The 20,243-nt window shown below is 40.6% G+C and overlaps 1 protein-coding gene across 2 annotated transcripts in view; it reads right to left on the bottom strand.

Annotated features, from left to right (window-relative positions):
* Msh3 (mutS homolog 3) overlaps positions 1 to 20,243 on the bottom strand; it is a 150,665-nt gene that overhangs the window by 36,984 nt on the left and 93,438 nt on the right. For both annotated transcript variants that reach the window (XM_041663394.1, XM_041663395.1), the window contains exons 16-19: positions 15,779 to 15,843; positions 11,443 to 11,559; positions 7,181 to 7,288; positions 1,880 to 1,991 (exon numbers count right to left, since the gene is read on the bottom strand). In XM_041663394.1, the coding sequence (XP_041519328.1) occupies positions 1,880 to 1,991; positions 7,181 to 7,288; positions 11,443 to 11,559; positions 15,779 to 15,843 (402 nt within the window). The remainder of the gene's footprint in view (positions 1 to 1,879; positions 1,992 to 7,180; positions 7,289 to 11,442; positions 11,560 to 15,778; positions 15,844 to 20,243) is intronic.

Genomic DNA, 20,243 nt, shown 5'->3' with positions numbered 1-20,243 from the left:
GTGAGGGGCTTATCAGTTAAACATAAGCCAAGCTGCTAAATACTAGAACTACATTACTTTCTCTGGAGAAGCTACTTGCATGGTAATTAACAGAGTTCTTATTCTTATATAGGTTTCTCCTTAAAGACAATGAAAATTAGTATTTGTAACTCATCTGACAAATTGATTGCATACACATTTTTCTTGTAAGAATGAACAAGATTACAGACATTGTGTCTCTGGTTGCTATGGTCTCAATGTCTATTTCTCTCCTTCCCATGATGACAGTACCAAGGGCTTTGAGGAGGTGATTAATACACAGGGACCAAGAGGGATTGCCCCCTTCTCCCTCCATGTGAGGATACAGTGAAAGGTGCCATGATATGGGATTCTCCTCTGTATGCTAAGAATGTTTTATTGCCATTGGTTAATAAAGAAGCTGCTTTCAGGCTGGAAGAGATATATATAGAAAGAAAGAAGACAAAGTCAGTGAGATGCCATGTCTCTCCCACCAGAGGAGACAGATGTGCCCTGGAACTTTATCAGTAAACCACGAGCCTTGTGGTAAAATATAAAATAATAGAAATGGGTTAACTTAAGATGTAAGAGCTAACTAGAAATACGCTTAAGCTATAGTTTCTGAATGATTATTGTGGGTCTGAGCAGCTGGAAACGAATGAGCAGCCTCCGTCAACAGAGCCACACCTAAAGCACAAACAAGCTCCCACAAGGCACTGACACCTTCATCTTGAATTCAGTCTCCAGAATCACGAAAGATAGTTTCTGTTGTTGGAAAGCCACCCAGTCTATGGTACTTCATTGTAACAGTCTGAACAGACCCAACATAATTATAAATTACCAACAAATCCTGTATGACTTGATATGTAACATTAAATCAACAGAATTAGAAGCTTTTCATCTCACCCCACACATGCATGGCTGGTCACGGTGAGCGTGTCATATCCTTGCTCATGGCCCAACATGGTCTACTGCTCTTGCCCCAGCTCCATAATAACTTCTCTCTGGCTGCTCTCCTACATTTCAATCCTGCCACTGACTGAACTCTCCATGCTTTGTTTCTAACCTCTCTGTGCAAAGCTTCTGCCATGTTTGGGCTGCTATCTTGCTGTACTTTTCCATTCAGGGTTCAGAAGTTCTTGTTTCTTCAGGCTCCTCCCACAGCTACTTGCCCTTATTACAGACATCTACAAACCTCAATTACCATTCCTTGAAGTCTCTGATTCCTGAATCACCATCATTGTCCACAACAAATACCACTGCCATTTTAGACAATTCCAATAGTCATGTGGACAGCTCTTACTAAGTTTTCTTTCCCAAACTCTTTGTTTCATGATCTCATTTCTGCCCTGCTACCCACTTCCTGAATCTTGCCAGTACCTACAACACCAAAACCTCTGAAATCTTGCTTTATTATGAAGGAATTAAGAATATGTTAAATTAATAAAAATGTAGAATCATAGGTGTTCTTTAAGAGAATTGCAGCCTAGATCAGCTAATCACTCTTAATTCTTTCAGAGTGTTTGAAAACATGCACCGTAGGACAGAGCTCACTAATGTTGTACGCTAATGAAAATCTGAAAATGCATTGTGTAATTCCAACATCAGTTGCGTATTTGTGAATATAAAGCGTTTTTATTGGGCTACATTGAAGAAGTAAGATAATCATCTTTAGTTGCTAAATCTTTCAATGTACAGAGAATTTTCCTTTGGGAATTATACCAATTCCACAGTTGGCTGTGAATATAAAACTATGCCTGGAATTAGTCCATTTAAAGCTGAAGATAAAACCAAATAACTTATAAAAATATTTATCTGATACTCACAAGGTTGAAAACAATGTCCTTACCATACACTAGTTTTGGTGTCAGGTGGTACTTACTGATAAACTCGTACTGTTGGGCACAAACTGATCCTGTTCACCCAACAACACATCAATCATAGGATGTCTTCCACTTTTTATGATGATTTTCTTTTCTTCTTGTAGAGTTGGCCTGAAAAAAAAAATAAGTTTCAACCTGTAGACACAAAAGTAGCTTTCGAAAAGAACCACTGACTAGCTTGACATGGTAACATACCTTTAATCTCAGCACTACGGAGACAGCCAGGGAGATTTCTGTGAGGTCAAGGCCAATCTGGATATACTGATACAATATATCAGTATATTGTATCAAATATACATGCAAAGCTTCAGAACCCAACACGGAAGACCTCAATAACATGTGTTCAGAATAAGGATTTGAGAACAGTTAAACTAATCAGCACTTAATCAGAAAGCAGCATTTGTGAATATCAGCACAATGAAGGACAAGCCTCAGCAAGCCTTATGAATTCTATCTTCATGTGATTTCAGTTTTCATTTGTCTATTATTATCTGAGATCAGTTTTAAAATTGCTTTAGATTTATTTATGTGTATGAATGTGTGCCATGTGAGGGCCTGGAACTGTGGATGGTTGTGTGCTGTGGGAAACTGCTCTTGTACCCTGTAAGGATTTGTCACTTGTATTAGTTTAATAAAACGCTGATTGGTCAATTGTCAGGCAGAAAAGATGGGCAGGGTAACCAGACTAGGAAAATTCTGGGAAGAGAAAAAGGCAGAGATATAGTCACAGCAAGACACAGAGGAAGCAAGATGAGAATGCCTTACTGAGAAAAGGTACAAAGCCACATGGTTAAACATAGATAAGAATTATGGGTGGCCAGGTGGTGGTAGCACAAGACTTTAATCCCAGCATCTGGGAGGCAGAGGCAGGAAGATGTCTGTGAGTTTGAGGCCAGCCTGGTCTATAAAGTGTGTTTCAGAACAGCCAGGACTGCATACAGAGAAACCCTATCTCAAAAAACAAAAACAGAATTATGCGTTAATTTAGGTTGTAAGAGCTAGTTAGTAATAAGCCTAAGAAATAGGCCAAACAGTTTATCATTAATATAAGCCTCTGTGTGTTTATTAGGGACTGAACAGCTGGAGGACTGGGCGAGAGAGAAACTATCATTTATAGTTGTAAGCTGCCACATAGGGGCTGGGAATGAACCCAGGTCCTCTGTAAGAACACCCTTTGCTCCCAAACACTGATCCCTCTTCCCAGCCCTTCTTATCTATTTTAAATACAGCTTTATTCTATTTATCAAAGCCTCAGGAGTCAACATTGAAATCTGTTTGGTGTCTCCCTTCCTAGCCTTCATCTGCACAATGATACTCATAGACATATTGCACTTTATTTGAAAAACAGAGTCATATTTCAATACAGCATCTCACAACCACTGTAACTCAATAGATTACTTAAATAACCATCACACATAAAATATATACTCTACCACCTGGGCCTAATAATGGATCCTTATTTTTATTTTTAAAAATCTATTTTTAAAGATAGCTTTATAGAAGTAAAATCGACCTCAGAACAATTTTAATAAAATAATAGTTATCATCATCATCATCATCATCATCATCATCAGGAGGAGGAGTAGTAGTAGTAGTAGTAGTAGTAGTAACAGCTTTATGGGATTCAGGTCATGACCTCACTCATGTTAGGAAATGCTCCACCACTAATCTATAATCTAATAAGCATGGCAAACCAAATTTTATTCAAACCAAATTTATTCTTAGTCTTCAAGGGATGGGTAACATATGCTGAATGTAACATATGCATCTATAAATACTAAATTCAAAATTTTAAATTACTTCTTGTCAATCAGACTAGCCTGTGCTCCTGTCTGTAAGAGATTGCTTTGACTGATGATTCATATGCGAGGGCCCAGCCCATGTGGGCAGCATCATCCCAAGGAAGGGGTTGTGAGCTGCATAAGAAAGCTCAGCTGAGCATGAGCAGAGAGTGCCAGTAGGCAGCATTCCTTCATGGGTTCTGCTTCAGTTCCTGCCCTGATATTACACAGAGAAGCACTGTGACCTGGAAGTGTAAACCAAACAACCCTCTCCTCCCCAAGCTGCTTAGAATCAGAGTGTTTTATCACATCAGCAGAGAAGGAATCAGAACAAAGGGACATCTAGAAGAACAAGAAAAGAATAGCTTGGGAGTTTAGAGTATAATACAGGGTTTTAGGAAGGTGCTTTTGAATTTCTCATAAGAGAAAAAGATGAAAGAACATGTAAGAGATATAAAGTTTAAAAATCAAATGGAAGGTGCTCTACCAAGTTAAGTCAGTGCATAGTCTCTATGAGACTGAGGTGACGTCTCTGAGATTTCTGCTGTAGAGCCAAACTGAGTGTTTTGTTCTGCTCGAAAATCGACAATGACTTATTCTGTCGCTATCAAAATTATATAATGACAAAACACTTCTTAGGAGGGTAAGAAGCAAAGGAAAAGTCACAGTCCTGAGATGCTATTCCATACAGAACAGCTACAGCAGGAAGGACAGGCAGGGCGCACTAGCAATATCGCAGGGCTGTGATGGGAAGGACTGAGGAAATCTAGGTATATATTATATATTTTTAAATTGCAGCTTTCTCTTTTAACTGTCTCACGGGAATAGAATATAAATGATGTTAGTGAAACAAGTAAACATAATACAAATTAGATAGAAAGGACCAAAGTAAGAACTCGGCCTGAAGGCTACAGGACAGTCAAAGATCCCAATTATGAAGCCAAGTAGTCAGGTTAACCAAAGATCATGGCTCACATTCACTAACATCATAAAAAGCTAAGAACTGGGAAAAAAAGTGTACCTCTCAGAAACATACAATTTAAAATGCAGTTTAAACACAAGCTTCCTGTTTCGTGGCAATTTATATCCACTTTAATTTTCTGCCAAAGAGACTGATGTAATCCACTGTCAAAAGTATATAAGATTATGTAGTTCCACCAAACTCCAGTGAATTTTTTCTAATATAAAATACACAGTGCATAATTTGAAAAATTTTTTTAGCATTTAAAATGTTTCCTGAAATGCCTATAGATGGACTCGATAATCTAGAACAATCCTTGGACTAAGGACAAACAAAAGAGCTGATTGAAGTGCAGAAAACAACCATCCAGAAGCACCAGATAACTAACATGCCATTAGCAGGCAGGACTGGGGGAGACTGAGGCCCAGGAGATGGACCACCATGAAGTGCTGAGAGGAATCTAAGAGTACAAGGGAAGCTAAACTCATGGGACAGCTGTGACCTGGAGAAGAAGCTATGAAGAACTGTCCCAGGTCCCAGAGTAGAGCTGGGAGGAGGGCAGGTACCTCTCCATCACCTTAATCCTGTTCTGGAACAGTAACACCAGACTGGAAGTGTCCTGAGATGCCTACTGGATGAAAAACCACTCCAGAATGGGTACTGTTTGGCTGGGGGCTTCACCCCAGCCCCCTGGCATCCATTTTGAAACGTTGGGTGGAAAGTTCCATTTCAAAGCTCCCTCCCCTGGGAGTTGCCCCAGTCCAAACTCCACCTCTGAGAAAGCCCGCCAAACAGTGACCCCTCCCCAGGGAAGGCCAAGACCACTCCCACAGGCTATTTAAGCTGCCATTCAGGTTCTCCTTTTCCCCTTTATTAATTTTCCAGAGGGGCCACCTGGGAGGGCTGGCATCCATTAAACCTGGGCTTTTCCTAATTTGGTCTGATTTGTATTATTGTGTAGGCAGAGTGGTTTGTTGTTAACAGGTACAACACAAACCATTTCTACAAGTGATGATTAAAATCACCAGCAGTCAAGAAGACAGAATAGACGAGCAGATCCACCAGTGCTTCAGATACCTGACCCGACAAAGACTTTAAATTTACTGTGTCTATTCACATACAGAGAAACTGCACAGGTTGAAAGATAACAGAAGGAAAAACAATTTGCCCATCTTATACACTGATGAAAATCTTAACTTGGTGCAATCAAACCTCATAACTATTTTCGTGTCCCTTTTTCACGATGGCAGTTCCAGCAGCAGCACATACCTGAAGGTGCCTTAAAGAGGGATGAGGAAAAGGAGAGCACCCTCGGTCTCGACTAGGAAGAGTGTATAAACAAACACTAAATGTCTCTGCTTCATTCAGAAATAGACTATCAGGAAAAGCTCACTTCACAGATCTAGTGTAAAAGACCTCCTTCTGACACCACAAATGTAGAAGGGAATGCAGAGTCTAAGTTTTTTATAATAATACAGGATAAACAGGATATAAATTTCCCTTGTTTGCTTCAGTGAAGATTCAGCTGCACAATGTCTATGGGTAACTGATCAGGCAACAGTGTGTATGTTTGAGATCCCTTTGTATGATAAAGAGCTACGTAGTAACTGAGATGCAAAGAATCTATTTTAAACATGACTGCTATAACCAATAATGGAGATATATTTATCACAATGGGGCAGTAAAATAAAATATCACATTTAGAGAACATAGCTTATATACTCAATTCCTCCAAACATCTCTCACAAAGAAATGTACATTAAACAACCTCACTCTAATACCCTCTACGTACTGGAGATCATAGAACACTTAAATATATATTTTACAAACTTGACACAATACAAAGAAGAAACCCCAATTTGAAAGACGTAAGGATAGCAAGATCATCCACTAGGAACTTCAGGTCACAGGCACGGCCAGGCAACAGCCTCTGAAGCTTTTTAGTCCTTCCAATAAACCAGACAGCTAAATAGTCTCTTCATTTTCCTGAAATATGTAGCTTTGTTTAAAAATGCTTTTGAAAGATAATGTATTGAAAAGATAGAATTACTATTTAGAGTTCGACTGATTTAATCCTAGCGTCCTTTATAAAAAGGAGACTGGAGAATGTTGGGATGCTCAGAGGCCACTGAAGAACAGTGGCATGAATCCAGGAGGACCAGAAGAGCTCACAGCCACCAAGCAGAACCCCATCTTCCTGGTCCCTAGTTTATATGCAAGCTTTTATAACCATAATTTTTAAAATTGAGGGGAAATATGCCATAAAGTTTCTAAGAGCAAAGGGGTCCTCCAACTTCATCTTACAACTTGACACAAACTTAAAGGTCCAAGTGTAACATTCTCTCCAGGGTTATGCCGTCATCCACATTCAACTCAGAGAGCAGGGAGGAAAGGAGTGGAATTTTCAAATTTAATATGCGCATGTGATATCTGGATTTAACAAGAGGATAACACATCTGAACAACCACAATATTTTATAATAGCAATCATCAAATTAATCGGATCCTCCCATTTTGTCTGAAACCATGATAACTGGCGGAACTGAAAAACTCTGTTACCTGCAGTAATTTCCTTGCTTGGCGACCTTGGCCAGGGAGAAAATGCAGTCAACAGTTGCTAGGTGATTCACGGCCTTGCACAACGTGTGGTAATGCTCACCAAAATTCCTACAGAAACAGCAACAAGAGGAACGGGCTGATGTCTCGACCTATGACAGCTGTGCAACAAGCAACCGTCCACTAGCATCACAAGCACAAATGAAATAAGCAAATGGATCGCATAAGCACGAGAGAGGGACAGTGTATGGAACTGCCTTTCGGGGTAAAACAGCTGTTACTGAGTGTTCACCCACCTTGTTTGGGACAATTATATAAGCCTAAAGAACAGTTCTGGTATGACGATACAGACATAGTATATTACATATATAACTATATATATGCTATAGTCACATTTCATCTGACTGGGACATTTCACTTCAGGAAAGGAATTTCAAAACAGAATTCAGTCTCCGTCTCCTTCCTTCCACATCAAGAACTCCTGAGGTGGGCCATATTCCCCAGGCACTTTTCCTCACAGCAACAGCCAACATTTGAGTATCTGTCTCAGGGTGTCTCCCAGGGAACTGGCAGTACAGTCTGTCTGATTGACTGAGCTTTTGTGATCATCTGAACAGGTATAGTCCTCATAGACTCATGTGTTTGAGTGCTTGGTCCATAGGGAGTGGCACTATTAGGAGATACAGCTTTGTTGTAGTAGGCATGGTCTTGTTGGAAGAAGTGTGTCACTGTGGAGGCAGGTTTTGGGGTCTCATATATGTTCAAGCTACACCCAGTACACAGTTCACTTCCTATTGCCTGTGACTCAGGATGTTGAACTCTCAGGTTCCTCTTCACCACCACGTCGGCTTGCATGCTGCCATGTTGCCCACCATGCCAGTAACAGACTAAACCTCTGAACTGTAAGCCAGCCCAAATTAGTTTTCCTTTCTAAGAGTTGCTGTGGTCATGGGCTCTTTTCCCAGCAACAGAAACTCCAACTAAGACAGCGTTAGAACCCTAATAGAGTCCACACTCCCAGCACAGAAGAGACATTGCAACACACATAAATAAGAACTTCTTCAGCTAACTTATTAATATTTGGTGATAGAAAATACCAAGGCTTTTATTAAAATATTTATTCACAAAATGAATAGAAATGTTTCTAGAGTTGGGTTTTTTTAAAACCTCTTTTTACCTATATTATTCCATGATCTCATCATAGTATTTTATCCCAATATGTGCAAAACTGTACAAACTATGGATATTTATATATAACGATAAATTGTGGGTGTTGAAAATAAGCATAATTGGCCAGACATGATGGCATAAGCTGACAATTCAGCACTCAGGAAACTGCTGAGGATCACAAGTTCAAGGTCACCCTCAACCACACAGGCATTCATGTCCTATATCAAAATAAATGTATAAAACAATAACAAAAAATACTACAATAGAACCAAAGACTTATTTTGTGTGTTTGTTTGTTTGTTTGTTTTCGAGACAGGGTTTCTCTGTAGCTTTGGAGCCTGTTCAGAAACTGGCTCTTGTAGACCAGGCTGGCCTTGAACTCATCCACTTGCCTCTGCCTCCTGAGTTCTAGGATTAAAGGTGTGTGCCCCCACCACCCAGCTAAGGCTTAATTTTTAAATGCTCAGAACAAAATATCATCTAAGCAAAGAGAGAATGTGTAACTAAGCTTAAATTTTTAGAGGAGATAGTCATCTGAGAGAAACTGGGTTCTGCTCAATTAAAAGCACTCAAAAGTATGCAGTCATAGGTCCTCTGAAGTCAGAATCTGAGGAAAAGCAATGACAACTAAGTCTCCAGAAGGTTCAAGAGAAACGCTGGAGGAAATCACTCCTCACTGCCCGGACACAGGAAGGATACCTCTTATCGTTGCCTCGCTACCCTCACGGCAGAGCTGCTTACCTAAAGTTCACAAAGGAAGTTCAGAGGAATAAAGCAACCACCCCAGGCTCACACAACTGTGACCAGCTGAGCCCAGACTCAAACCACATTCTTGTTTTGTTTTGTTTTCTGGTTTTAACAGTGCTTGGGAACAATCCACATCCTATCCCAGGCCCAGCACAATCTCTCATAAATCTCTGCTTCAATTCTAAACTATGACTCCACTTAACAATGCTATTCTGCAAGGTTCTATTAGCACTGTTGTTAATTTCTGTACAGAGTTAGGAAAAAACAGAAGCAAATTGCATTCCTATTTTCATAAAATCATAATGTAACTCAGGTATTCCTTACACAAACTGGGGCGGAAGACAGAGAGAGAAGTCACACTGAATACGTTTCTTGGCAGATTTATGTAATACAGTGTGGATTTCAGAAGTGCTGAGGGTCAGTCCATTAGCTGCTTACGGTTCTGCAGTTCTTCCCAACTTATAAAGGGCATCAGGGTGCACTACTACAATGCTCAGTTCTTCCTAGATAACTTTATCTTACTTTTAGAAAAACCCTCTATCTTCTGATTTGTTTTATTATCAAAAGTACTCTATTAAACTTTTTTTCCTTCCTCCTTTCCCTCCCTTCCTCCCTTCCTCCCTCCCTCCCTCCCTTCCTTCCTTTCTTCCTTCCTTTCGTTATCAAGCCAGGGTTAAAATGTACAGCCCTGGCTGTCATGGAACTCGCTCTGTAGACCAGACTGGCCTCAAACTCAGAGATCCATCTGCCTCTGCCTCCAAGTGTTGGAATAAAAGGCGTGCATCACCACTGCCTGGCTTACTAATGATAATTTTCATGCAAGTTTATTTTACTATTATTTGTAAGCTATGAATTGTATTCACAATATAGTTTACACATATTTATCTGAGTGGGCAGAATGTACTAATTAATTAGCCTATTTCCCCTGAATTAAAGTTCATCAAAGTAAGTGAAATTAATTTTACTAGTAGTGAAAGAGTTTGTGCAAATCACAAACACACAGTGCTTATGGCCCTCCATCAGCTGGACCCTGATGGGTCAAGACCCATGCCTGAGCACATGACAGCCCAGCACTACCCGTGCACCAATCCTCCCTCTTGTTGTGAGAACTGACTTCTTAAAGCGCATCTTGCTTTGTTCACTTGTAAATTGTGTGCAGTGACGCTATTTAATGCCACAGGGCTCAGAGAGGAGGCGTGAGAGACTACATCTAAAGTTTCACAGTCATGTCGAAGTCAGTGCACATCTCTTCCCAGCTTCAGAGTAGTCCTTGGAACTAGCTGGGCTGGGAGTGCTCGCAAGGCAGGGAACACAAACTACAAACACACCACTGTTTCCCCAAGAGCTGGCTCACAGCAGCAAACTGGTGCCCAACACTGTCAATAGGAATGCGTGACTGTCAAACAATCCAGAGTGTGAGCCATTCTGTAAGACAAGGGCCAGAACTCTTCCAAAAGAAATTCTGTGTCTTAAAAATGAAAAGCACGGCAGATTACTCTAGATTAAAACTGAGTAAAGAACCATGACTAAATGCAATGTGTAAAAGTTAATTAGATCTTTCCTTTAAAAATTGGGACAGGGAGCTCTGGGGAAACTTAAATATATTCATTTTTCAGAAAGATTTATTTTTACTTTATGCATATGAGTATTTGTATGTATGTATGTGTATCACATGCATGCATGCATTAAATATATCCTTAAAGTTAAATTTTCCTAGATGTAATAATGGTCTAAGATTCCTTGGTAGGGTGCTGTTATTTTTCAGAAGATGCATGCCTAAGCATGCATAAATAATAAATGAATAAAATATTATGAAAAACTTCCAAATTCTGGAACAAAAATATGTATATGTATATATATACATATTTTCATATATATGTATAAAACCAAATGAAGCAAAAGTTTAATATTCGCTAAATCTAGATGAGGGTACACAGATGGTCATTCTACTTTTTTAAAAAATAAACACCTAGAGGAAAATACAAAAAATATTAAAAATTCAGGAAAATAAGCGAAGATAATAAAATCAAAGCAACTAACCCTTACATATCCACTGCAGAAAGACAAGGTAAAAAAGGTAGATTCCAAGGAGGAATTTTAAAAAATGGCTCTACCAAGCACCATTAGCCATAAAATATTGATACCACCATAATAAGCTTATTAGATCTCTCTCACTAGAGTACAATGAGTTTACGTCCCAATGAACTGAAAATAAAATCCAAGAATATAGTTCCCCACTATCTTCTAGCAGGTCACAGTGGCACTCTCTACTTTTCAGGGTTGGAAAGAAATTTCTGGTCTATTTCTCAGAGCACAGACTCAGAGCGCATCATTTGCTGCGAACTTACTCTAGAAAAGCAAGCCATTCTGTGCTGCAGTCAAGGACTAGCTGCTCCCGGAGCTGATTCAGACGTCTGTAGTTTTCTACAATAAAAGGAGGGTGAAAGCGGCTCACAGCTTTTGTGCTACAAGAGGAGAAAAAAAAAAAGAAACAACAAATAGGAAATCAAGGTTATAAGAATCAGTGCTGCATCATGTCAGAAGATTAAAGCAGTGGTTATTCACTGATGAGCCTTGAACATAAACAGCTGTAAACAGAGAGCATTCTTTAATTATGGTCCTGAGCTTGACTCTAATAGGACTCGGTTCAGGAAGCTTTTAAAATAGTATTAAAATCACAAAAAATGACACAGTCAGAGCTGAAGCTTACTTCACTGGCAAAGGCTTTTTGTTCTTTCTGTTATGCTAAATAAAAATGCTTGGTTAAAAACAGCGGAAGTAAATGCAGTTAGAAAAAGATGTTGAGAAAGAAAAGTGGCACATTGGTGGAGGTCATATTATACTTTTCTGTTCAGTATAATTTAGTACAAAGATACATAATGCATCACAAAGGTCAGTGCATGAATTCAGAATGTAAAAAGACAGTTCGTCAGGCCCAGTGGTGGCCCTGGATGAGAAAAACTCCCACAAGCTCCCCTAGGCTTCAACGTAAGCCATCCTCTACATCAAGAAGGGGCAGATGGTATTTGGGAGTCAGAGATGCTAGGCAGGCCAGGCCTTGACCAGGCCATGCACCAGCGGTGATGTCTTCTCCAAATGGAATGGACTTTGTATGGACTATGTTACAGCAAGGGCTGTAGAGTGCTTCCATCACAGGCATGGCTGAGGTCAGTGTCTAGCAGAGTACCTTTACGGGGATCCAAGGCATGAGTGCTGCTTCTGTGGACAGCTATCAAAGGGAAGTAGGGCTTAGAAGAGCTCTTCAAGGCCATGTGTACCCCAGTCTTCACTCCCCAAGTCCTATATCATGCTGCCATAGTTACCTTTAACTTAGCTATTGGATACTCAAAGTCTAACTGATGATGCTCTTGTATCATGACTCTGGCAGTCAAACAGCAGACTAAACGGTACAAGTCCTCACCAAAATGTCTTATTTACACATCGGAATTCTATTAACTGCATGTTTAGAAGATGCTGGCATTGATTTTTTTGCCTTGCTTGTTCCTCAATTACATGCTCTAGAGTTCTAGGCAAACATTTTACTGCAGCTCTTTCTTCGAGAGTCATTTAGTGAGACACCTTAGTTGCTGTTCTACAGAGCAATATGGGTATTAGTAATGTCTTTTTATAAAGTGCATTTTCATTCCTTCTCTGTACTATAGGACAAAAGTCAATACAGGGAAGGATGCTCCAAGGATGGAAAACATCCTCTAAATCAACACTATTCACATCAAGAAACTCATGCTTGTGCTTAAAGTAGCTGTTGCCATGGCAATGGATAATGGTTACATTATTTAACTAACATGAGAAACTACCAGTCATTTTGTCAGTATGTCAAAATTTCCCTCATCCTTAACATAAGAATTCCTTCATTCTACCACCAGTCAGAAGTCGCTCTAGTATTACCTTGGGCAAACGTTACTATTTCCCTGCCCAGTCACATGGATGTAGGATGAGCAGTAAGAAATAAGCAGCACTCTACAGTCAAAAGTACACACTTCTCACTCTGGAAAGCAGTGTTTCGGTTTCTCAGGAAATTCGGGATCAACCTACCCCTGGATCCAGCAATACCACTCTTGGGAATATACCCAAGAGAGGCCCTATCATACAACAAAAGTATATGCTCAACTATGTTCATGGCAGCATTGTTTGTAATAGCCAGAACCTGGAAACAACCTAGATGCCCTTCAACGGAAGAATGGATGAAGAAAGTATGGAATATATACATATTAGAGTATTACTCAGCAGTAAAAAACAAGGACTTCTTGAATTTTGCATACAAATGGATGGAAATAGAAAACACTATCCTGAGTGAGGTAAGCCAGACCCAAAAAGAGGAACATGGGATGTACTCACTCATATTTGGTTTCTAGCCATAAATAAAGGACATTGAGCCTATAATTCATGTTCCTAGAGAAGCTAAATAAGGTGAATCCAAAGACAAACACATAGGCATCCTCAGGAATATTAACCTTCATCAGGCGATGAAAGGACACAGAGACAGAGACCCACACGGGAGCACCGGACAGAAATCTCAAGGTCCAAATCAGGAGCAGAAGGAGACGGAGCACGAGCAAGGAACTCAGGACCACGAGGGGTGCACCCACACACTAAGACAATGGGGATGTTCTATTGGGATCTCACCAAGGCCAGCTGGCCTAGGTCTGAAAAAGCATGGGATAAATCCGGACTAGCTGAACATAGCGGACAATGAGGAATACTGAGAATTCAAGAACAATTGCAGTGGGTTTTTGATCCTACTGCACGTACTGGCTTTGTGGGAGCCTAGGCAGTTTGAATGCTCACCTTACGAGACCTGGATAGAGGTGGGCAGTCCTTGGGCTTCCCACAGGTCAGGGAACCCTGATTGCCCTTCGAGCAGATGAGGGGGGGGGGGACTTGATCGGGGGAGGGGGAGGGAAATGGGAAGCGGTTGTGGGGACGAGGCAGAAATCCTTAATAAATAAATAAATTTAAAAAATAAAAAAAATAAAAAATAAAAAAAAAAAAGGAGAACAAACTTGGGACTCTGATGCAGACTTTTGGAAAATACTCAGACTGCTGTCTCACCTACCACACATTCTCTACAGTGGACAGATATTCAAGTATCTGATGAAGAGCTGGAAGCTGATAAGGCAGTTCATGGAATGTGTTCCATTGTATGAGGTGGGCTGGGACTTTGATCTCATGTCAAGCAGTGGGCATGCTGATTTCCAACTTTACCCAATCCAACATGCTATTCAATATCTATAATAACCCCCAGATTTCCACACTCCTCACAAGACACCATCAAACATTTCCCCTCTGACCCTGGGGTCCTTGTATTTCTCCAGGGCTCTTGTTTCCTCCCTTCTTCCCCATGCACCTTGACAAGCTTCTGACCTCTCATCGCTGACCCTTTGATCCCTATTTGTATATTTCTGACTTATGTGGGGGGCATTCAAGGTCTGCATATGAGGCCTTCAATAGTGTTCCCATTGACCAAGGGTGTCTCACACATACTCTTTTCCTTTAATGGAGTATTCAAACTCCTCATCTGGCCAAGAGAATTTCAGATCTTCCTTTTCTGTAATGTATGGTGTCTATACTAACATGCTTATCCAAAGGGCCTCTAATTTTACCTTCTGACCAAGCAAGTGTCTGACATTCCTACTCTGCTCAAAGACACAGGTTCATGAGGTAGACAGAAGTCTTGGGCACGCTCCTTCTATAACATTCTTCCCCTCAAGATTGAGGCCTCAGAGTGCAAGAGTAACAAGGAGAGTCTGGAAAACAGCCATCAGTCTTCAGGGCATTCATCAGAACATCAGAAGTGGACTTCTTCCAACCTTAATGCCCTGAATAGGATGACTGAACACCAACCCGTGAGGTGGAAAAAGCAACAGACACCAGCCACGCTCTTGCAATAAAGTTCAGATTACTGCATATCCTTCTGAAGATGCCACAGATGATACTGTTACTTTGTTGTTGTTTTGATTGTTGTTCTCTTCTTGGGGTTATTGTTTACTTTTAAGTTTAGAAGAGGACATCTTGATATTTTCTTGGTATGTTAATTATCTACTGGCATTAAAATCCGGCAACCAATTGCATAAATGTTTCACATGTTCTAATCTATTTGGAAACCACAACGTATGCACATCTTCCAACTTTTTGTATCAAAGACATACTGCTATTCAATTCTATTTTACAAATGCAGTCATTTTAGCCAACAAAAAAAAAAAGTACACACTTCTGAACGGGCCCCTCCAAGGGACGGATGCCAACCAAGGACAGAATGTGCTTCTCTAATATAGTTCTCATTCACATTAATCATGCCATGATATAAGTTACAAAAAGAAGTAACTATTTTAACGACGTGCCAAGGAAAACACTAAGAATACAGAACCACGAAGCTCAGTGAGGTAGAAAATGAGATTTCAGCTTCTTAGAAGAAATGTCAGGTACAGCATTCATCAAAAAGCCCAAACCACCACATTCATCTTCCAGCTGCTGTATTATAAATATGGTCTTCAAAATACTGTTAAATGAATGACAAAAACAGTTAAAGACAATCATCTCTTTGGTCCCAATTCATAGGAAAATCAAAAAGTACTCTTGCTTTGAGCATGTGGCTGGCATTGGCCTAGTATCTCAGATACACATGTCATATTCATACCTGAGCTTAAAAAAATGCCTTAAACTTACCTTCCAACCTTCACCCAATCAGCTGGGATGCAAGATACGGCTGAGTTCTTTATTTCAATCATAAACTAAAATAAATGCAAATGAACAGTGAGATATTTAAATGAGCAGCCACCCACAGTGTATCATAAGGCTTCTTGGAAACAGTGTATGACAATTTAATAAACATTATTCTACACACTCAAAATAAATCCAGTATCATTCTTGGGAGAGTTTGGGTGTTTTCTAATATCCTCTTTCATTCATTACTATCCATGTATCTTAAGAATTCTGTTACTCAGGCCGGGCGATGGTGGCGCACGCCTTTAATCCCAGCACTCGGGAGGCAGAGGCAAGCGGATCTCTGTGAGTTCGAGACCAGCCTGGTCTACAGAGCTAGTTCCAGGACAGGCTCCAAAGCCACAGAGAAACCCTGTCTCGAAAAAAAACAAAACAAAAAAAAAAAACAAAAAAAAAAAGAATTCTGTTACTCAGTAAGATTAAGTTTGATAAAAGTGTGTGGGGGTGGGTGTGCCTGTGCTCATGTGCCCATACTTACAACTGTGGAGGCCGGAGGAGGACGTTGGTTGGGTGTTCTGTCCTATCACACTTCCTGTCCTACTTCCCTGAGACAGGGTCTCTCACTGAACCTGACATTCTTCGTTTCAGCTAGACTGACTGGTCAGCAAGCCTCAGGGATCCTGCTGTCTGCTCCCTGCCACATGTTTGGAGCTACCCTTTGGAGCAGAATGGGCTTGCTGTCTGGTACACAATGGAAGGCAATGGCTGTCCTCCCTGCAAGAAGTCATCAACTGCCAATCATTCAGTAAGGAGGGTCGGAGCCTTATGAACCACACCTACATCCATCACAGGCTGTACACATCTGTTCTTTCCATATAGCTTTCATGTGCTTTCCCCTCCTTCTTCTGCAATATTCCCTGAGCCTCCAGTAAGACTACCTTCACATATCCAACTGTGCTCTGTCAGCAAACTTCTCTGACATGAGCCAGAAGCGAAGGAAGTCAACTTCTACCATACCTCATCTGAAGCACTATTCAGAGGTGTGTCCTTTCAGTGTGCTCAAATCTTTGTATACAAACACATGTGTGCACGCATACACACACACACACAACCACCTGGGGCTTGTTCAGATACACTTTCAAAAACCTATACTATAAACAATAAGAACTATCGCCTCTTGGATTAATTATCCCATGATAGTTTCATGAAGTTTTTCATTTGTCTGTTTTATGATATGCGTAAACTTTGCATTTGTCGTGTCTTTGATTTTTACACTAAAAGAAATGCTGTAGGTTTTACAGTAATGGTTAGTATTTATTAATTTCCATGCCAAGCAAAATTCTGAAACTAACAGTACCTTCATACATAGAAATTGATTAATACAATTTCAAATCTCCCATACTCAAGTCTGTTAAGAAGTAACAGCCTAACAACGTTTCTATAGTTATAAAAAAATTAAGTGGAAACAAGCCAAAATTTAGATATATTATTGATGGGAAAAATAAAATTACTAACTAAACTAAATAATTCTTCAGCTCAAAGATGCACTGTGAAGGCACACAGGAATTTTATGAAACAATTCTGAGAGAGCTATGCCAAGAGAAATATCAAATTTCAAGGCTACAGGAAGAAAAGCTCCCAACCCGTGGGAGTTGGTGAAGGATGGTGAACATTTTGAAAATCCCATAAAAGCAAGGTGTACCCTGAGAATCACTGTGCAGCTATCAAAGGTCCACTCTAGGGACCAGCAGCATTACCATGCACAGCCAATCACAGCCATGGAGAATGGGAGGTGCAGCAGGAGCCGGGAAAGGCCCTGGACCTCCCGCTGGCTAGCGTGTCCTCGGGTTTCAGTCTAAGTTTCTGAGCACAGCTGCACCCTGTGCTCTGCTGCAGCCTTAGCAGAGGAGCTGCCCTTTCCAGTTATCTCCTTTTCCAAACATCCTAAGAACGAGCAGGCAGGCCCCTTGTTTATGAGTCTTACTGCTAAAGAAAAATCACTGGAAAAAATAACGTGTATTCTAGAAAGTTCTGCAAGTTCTCACAGCAATGCCCTGCTCTGCATTCTCAATCCCACCTCCCAGAAGTAGCACAAGAATTCTGCTTTCAGTCTAGGACTTTCTCATATTACTCTCCCAGGACCTACTTCTGTCTGGGTTAAATATCAGCCAGTATGATTCAAACTAAGTTACACCAGCCTAGGCTAGCATCACTGCCAGGTTTGCTGAAAATCTTCTTTCCCACCCTTTGCTTGTTTTATTTTGTTTTTAGATAGATGTGTCTTCATTAAAGTTCCAGTTGCTGTGATGAAACACCATGACCCAAAAGCAAGCTGGAAAGGAAAGGGTTTATTTGGCTTACACTTCCACATTGCCGTTCTTCACTGAAGGAAGTCAGGACAGGAACTCAAACAGGGCAGGATCCTGGAGGTAGGAGCTGATTCAGAGATCATGGGGGGTCGGGGTTGCTGCTTACTGGTTTGCTTCTCCTAACTTGCTTAATCTGCTTTCTTATAGAACTAGGACCACTAGTCAGGGAAGGTACCACTCACAATGGGCTGGGCCCTCCCCCATTGATCACTAGTTGAGAAAATGCCTGTCCTTTTTGGGATGCTTGGGGTTTTTCCCCTTTGGACCTATGGTGATTTGAAAGAAAATGGGCCCCAAGGACAGTGGCACTATGAGGTGTGGCCTTGTTGGAGGAAGTGTGTCACTATGGGGACGGGCTTTGAGGTCTCTTTTGCAGGCTTCCCTCAGTGTGACAGACAGTCAACTTCTTGTTGCCTGTAAAATGTAGCATCACATCAGCTCCAGCATCACATTTGCCTGCATGCATCCATGTTCCCCGCCAAGATGACAATGGACTGAACTTCTGAAACTATAAGTGAGCCACCCCAATTAAATGTTTTACTTTATGAGACTTGCTATGGTCATAGTGTCTCTTCACAGCAATAGAAACCCAACTAAGACAGGACACATACAAAACACTTATTTGGATGAGCTATATGCTGTGAATGAACAAATTTTTCCTAAAGATTATTCTCAGTATTTTCTCCCTTTTCCATTAAGAATAATAATATTAGTGCTGCCTCAAATCTAAATATCATCCCACATCCCTATTGGCTCAGGTTAAGAGATAGTTCATTGCTGTCATAAAATATGACCACCATCGCAGTAAGCTATGTAAAGTTACATAATATCTCCTTTCATAACTTTCTTGCAGACCAATACTTAAGGAAGCAGCATATAATGAGGCTTAGTGTACTAATGAGTATATAAAACCCAGGAGCAGAGGTGAAAAAGAATGTTGTCAAAACACTAGCTTAGCAGCCTGACACATTTATTTGTCCATTCTCAGTAACACGATTCATATTCTGTGTGGTCTCTGTCAACAAGCTTTCTATTTTTTTTAGTTATTACAAGGGCCATGTATACAGAAATATATAGAAAAAGGAGGGTATAAAATCACATTGAAAAGTAGCTTTTCTCTCTACTCACGAATAACGCTAGTAAATAGTGGCATGATGAAAAGCTGTGTTCATGTATTTCATGTGTAAGTTCCTCCCAATATTCTTACGACACAGGAGTCATGTGACATGTAACTGGTCAAACTGGCACACAGACTCAGCTTTCCCACCATAGCATCTGCAAGCCACTCGTACTATACATTGTTAGCAATTCTATTAGAACAATTATGACCACTTGGATTTCACCAGCGAACCAAATACTGGTATTAGATTACATGTAACTTAACAAATTCATAAGCACATGGTGGAAACAAGAGATACAATTAAATATTCGAGGTCTGTTTAAATACTCAAAAATATTTGTGCAGATCTCTGAGTGAAACAGGCTTTGTGAAACGTCTGCTGGCTCTAACGTCCTGGGAACTCTAGTCAGAAGATGGACAGGCTAACCACGTCAGTGATTACTAAGTGTGCACGGTCTTGAGCAATCTGATAAGCACACCATTGTTCACTTTACTTCCTTATTTCAAATCACTATACAACTGACAATCTTTCACTAAAATATACAGAGCAATGAAAATATTAAGACATGTGATTTGGAAATGCTGTAGCTTGGGGGAGTCATTATGGGGCTAGCAAAAAACCTGGCACTAGAGAAATTCCCAGGAATTCACAAGGATGACCCAAGCTAAGACCCTAAGCAATAGTGGAGAGGGTGCTCGAACAGGCTTTGCCCTGTAGTCAGATTGATGAATATCTTAAATATCACCATAGCACCTTCATCCAACTGATGGAAACAGGGGCAGAGACCCGCTGCAGAGCACTGGGCTGAGCCCCCAAAATTCAGTTGAAGAGTGGGGGGAGTAAGAATATGAGCAAAGAGGTCAAGACCATGATGAGGACACCCACTGAAATAGTTTACCTGAGCTAATGGGAGCTCACCAACTCTGGCCAGACAAGGAAAGAACCAGCACAGGAACAAGCTAAACCCTCTGAATGTGG

The sequence above is a fragment of the Microtus oregoni genome, unplaced genomic scaffold (assembly GCF_018167655.1).
Source record: "Microtus oregoni isolate MIOR12 unplaced genomic scaffold, Mior012 000014F_ref0000157, whole genome shotgun sequence".
In the NCBI taxonomy this organism is placed as follows: domain Eukaryota; kingdom Metazoa; phylum Chordata; class Mammalia; order Rodentia; family Cricetidae; genus Microtus; species Microtus oregoni.
This window is presented reverse-complemented; position numbering and strand designations above follow the sequence as displayed.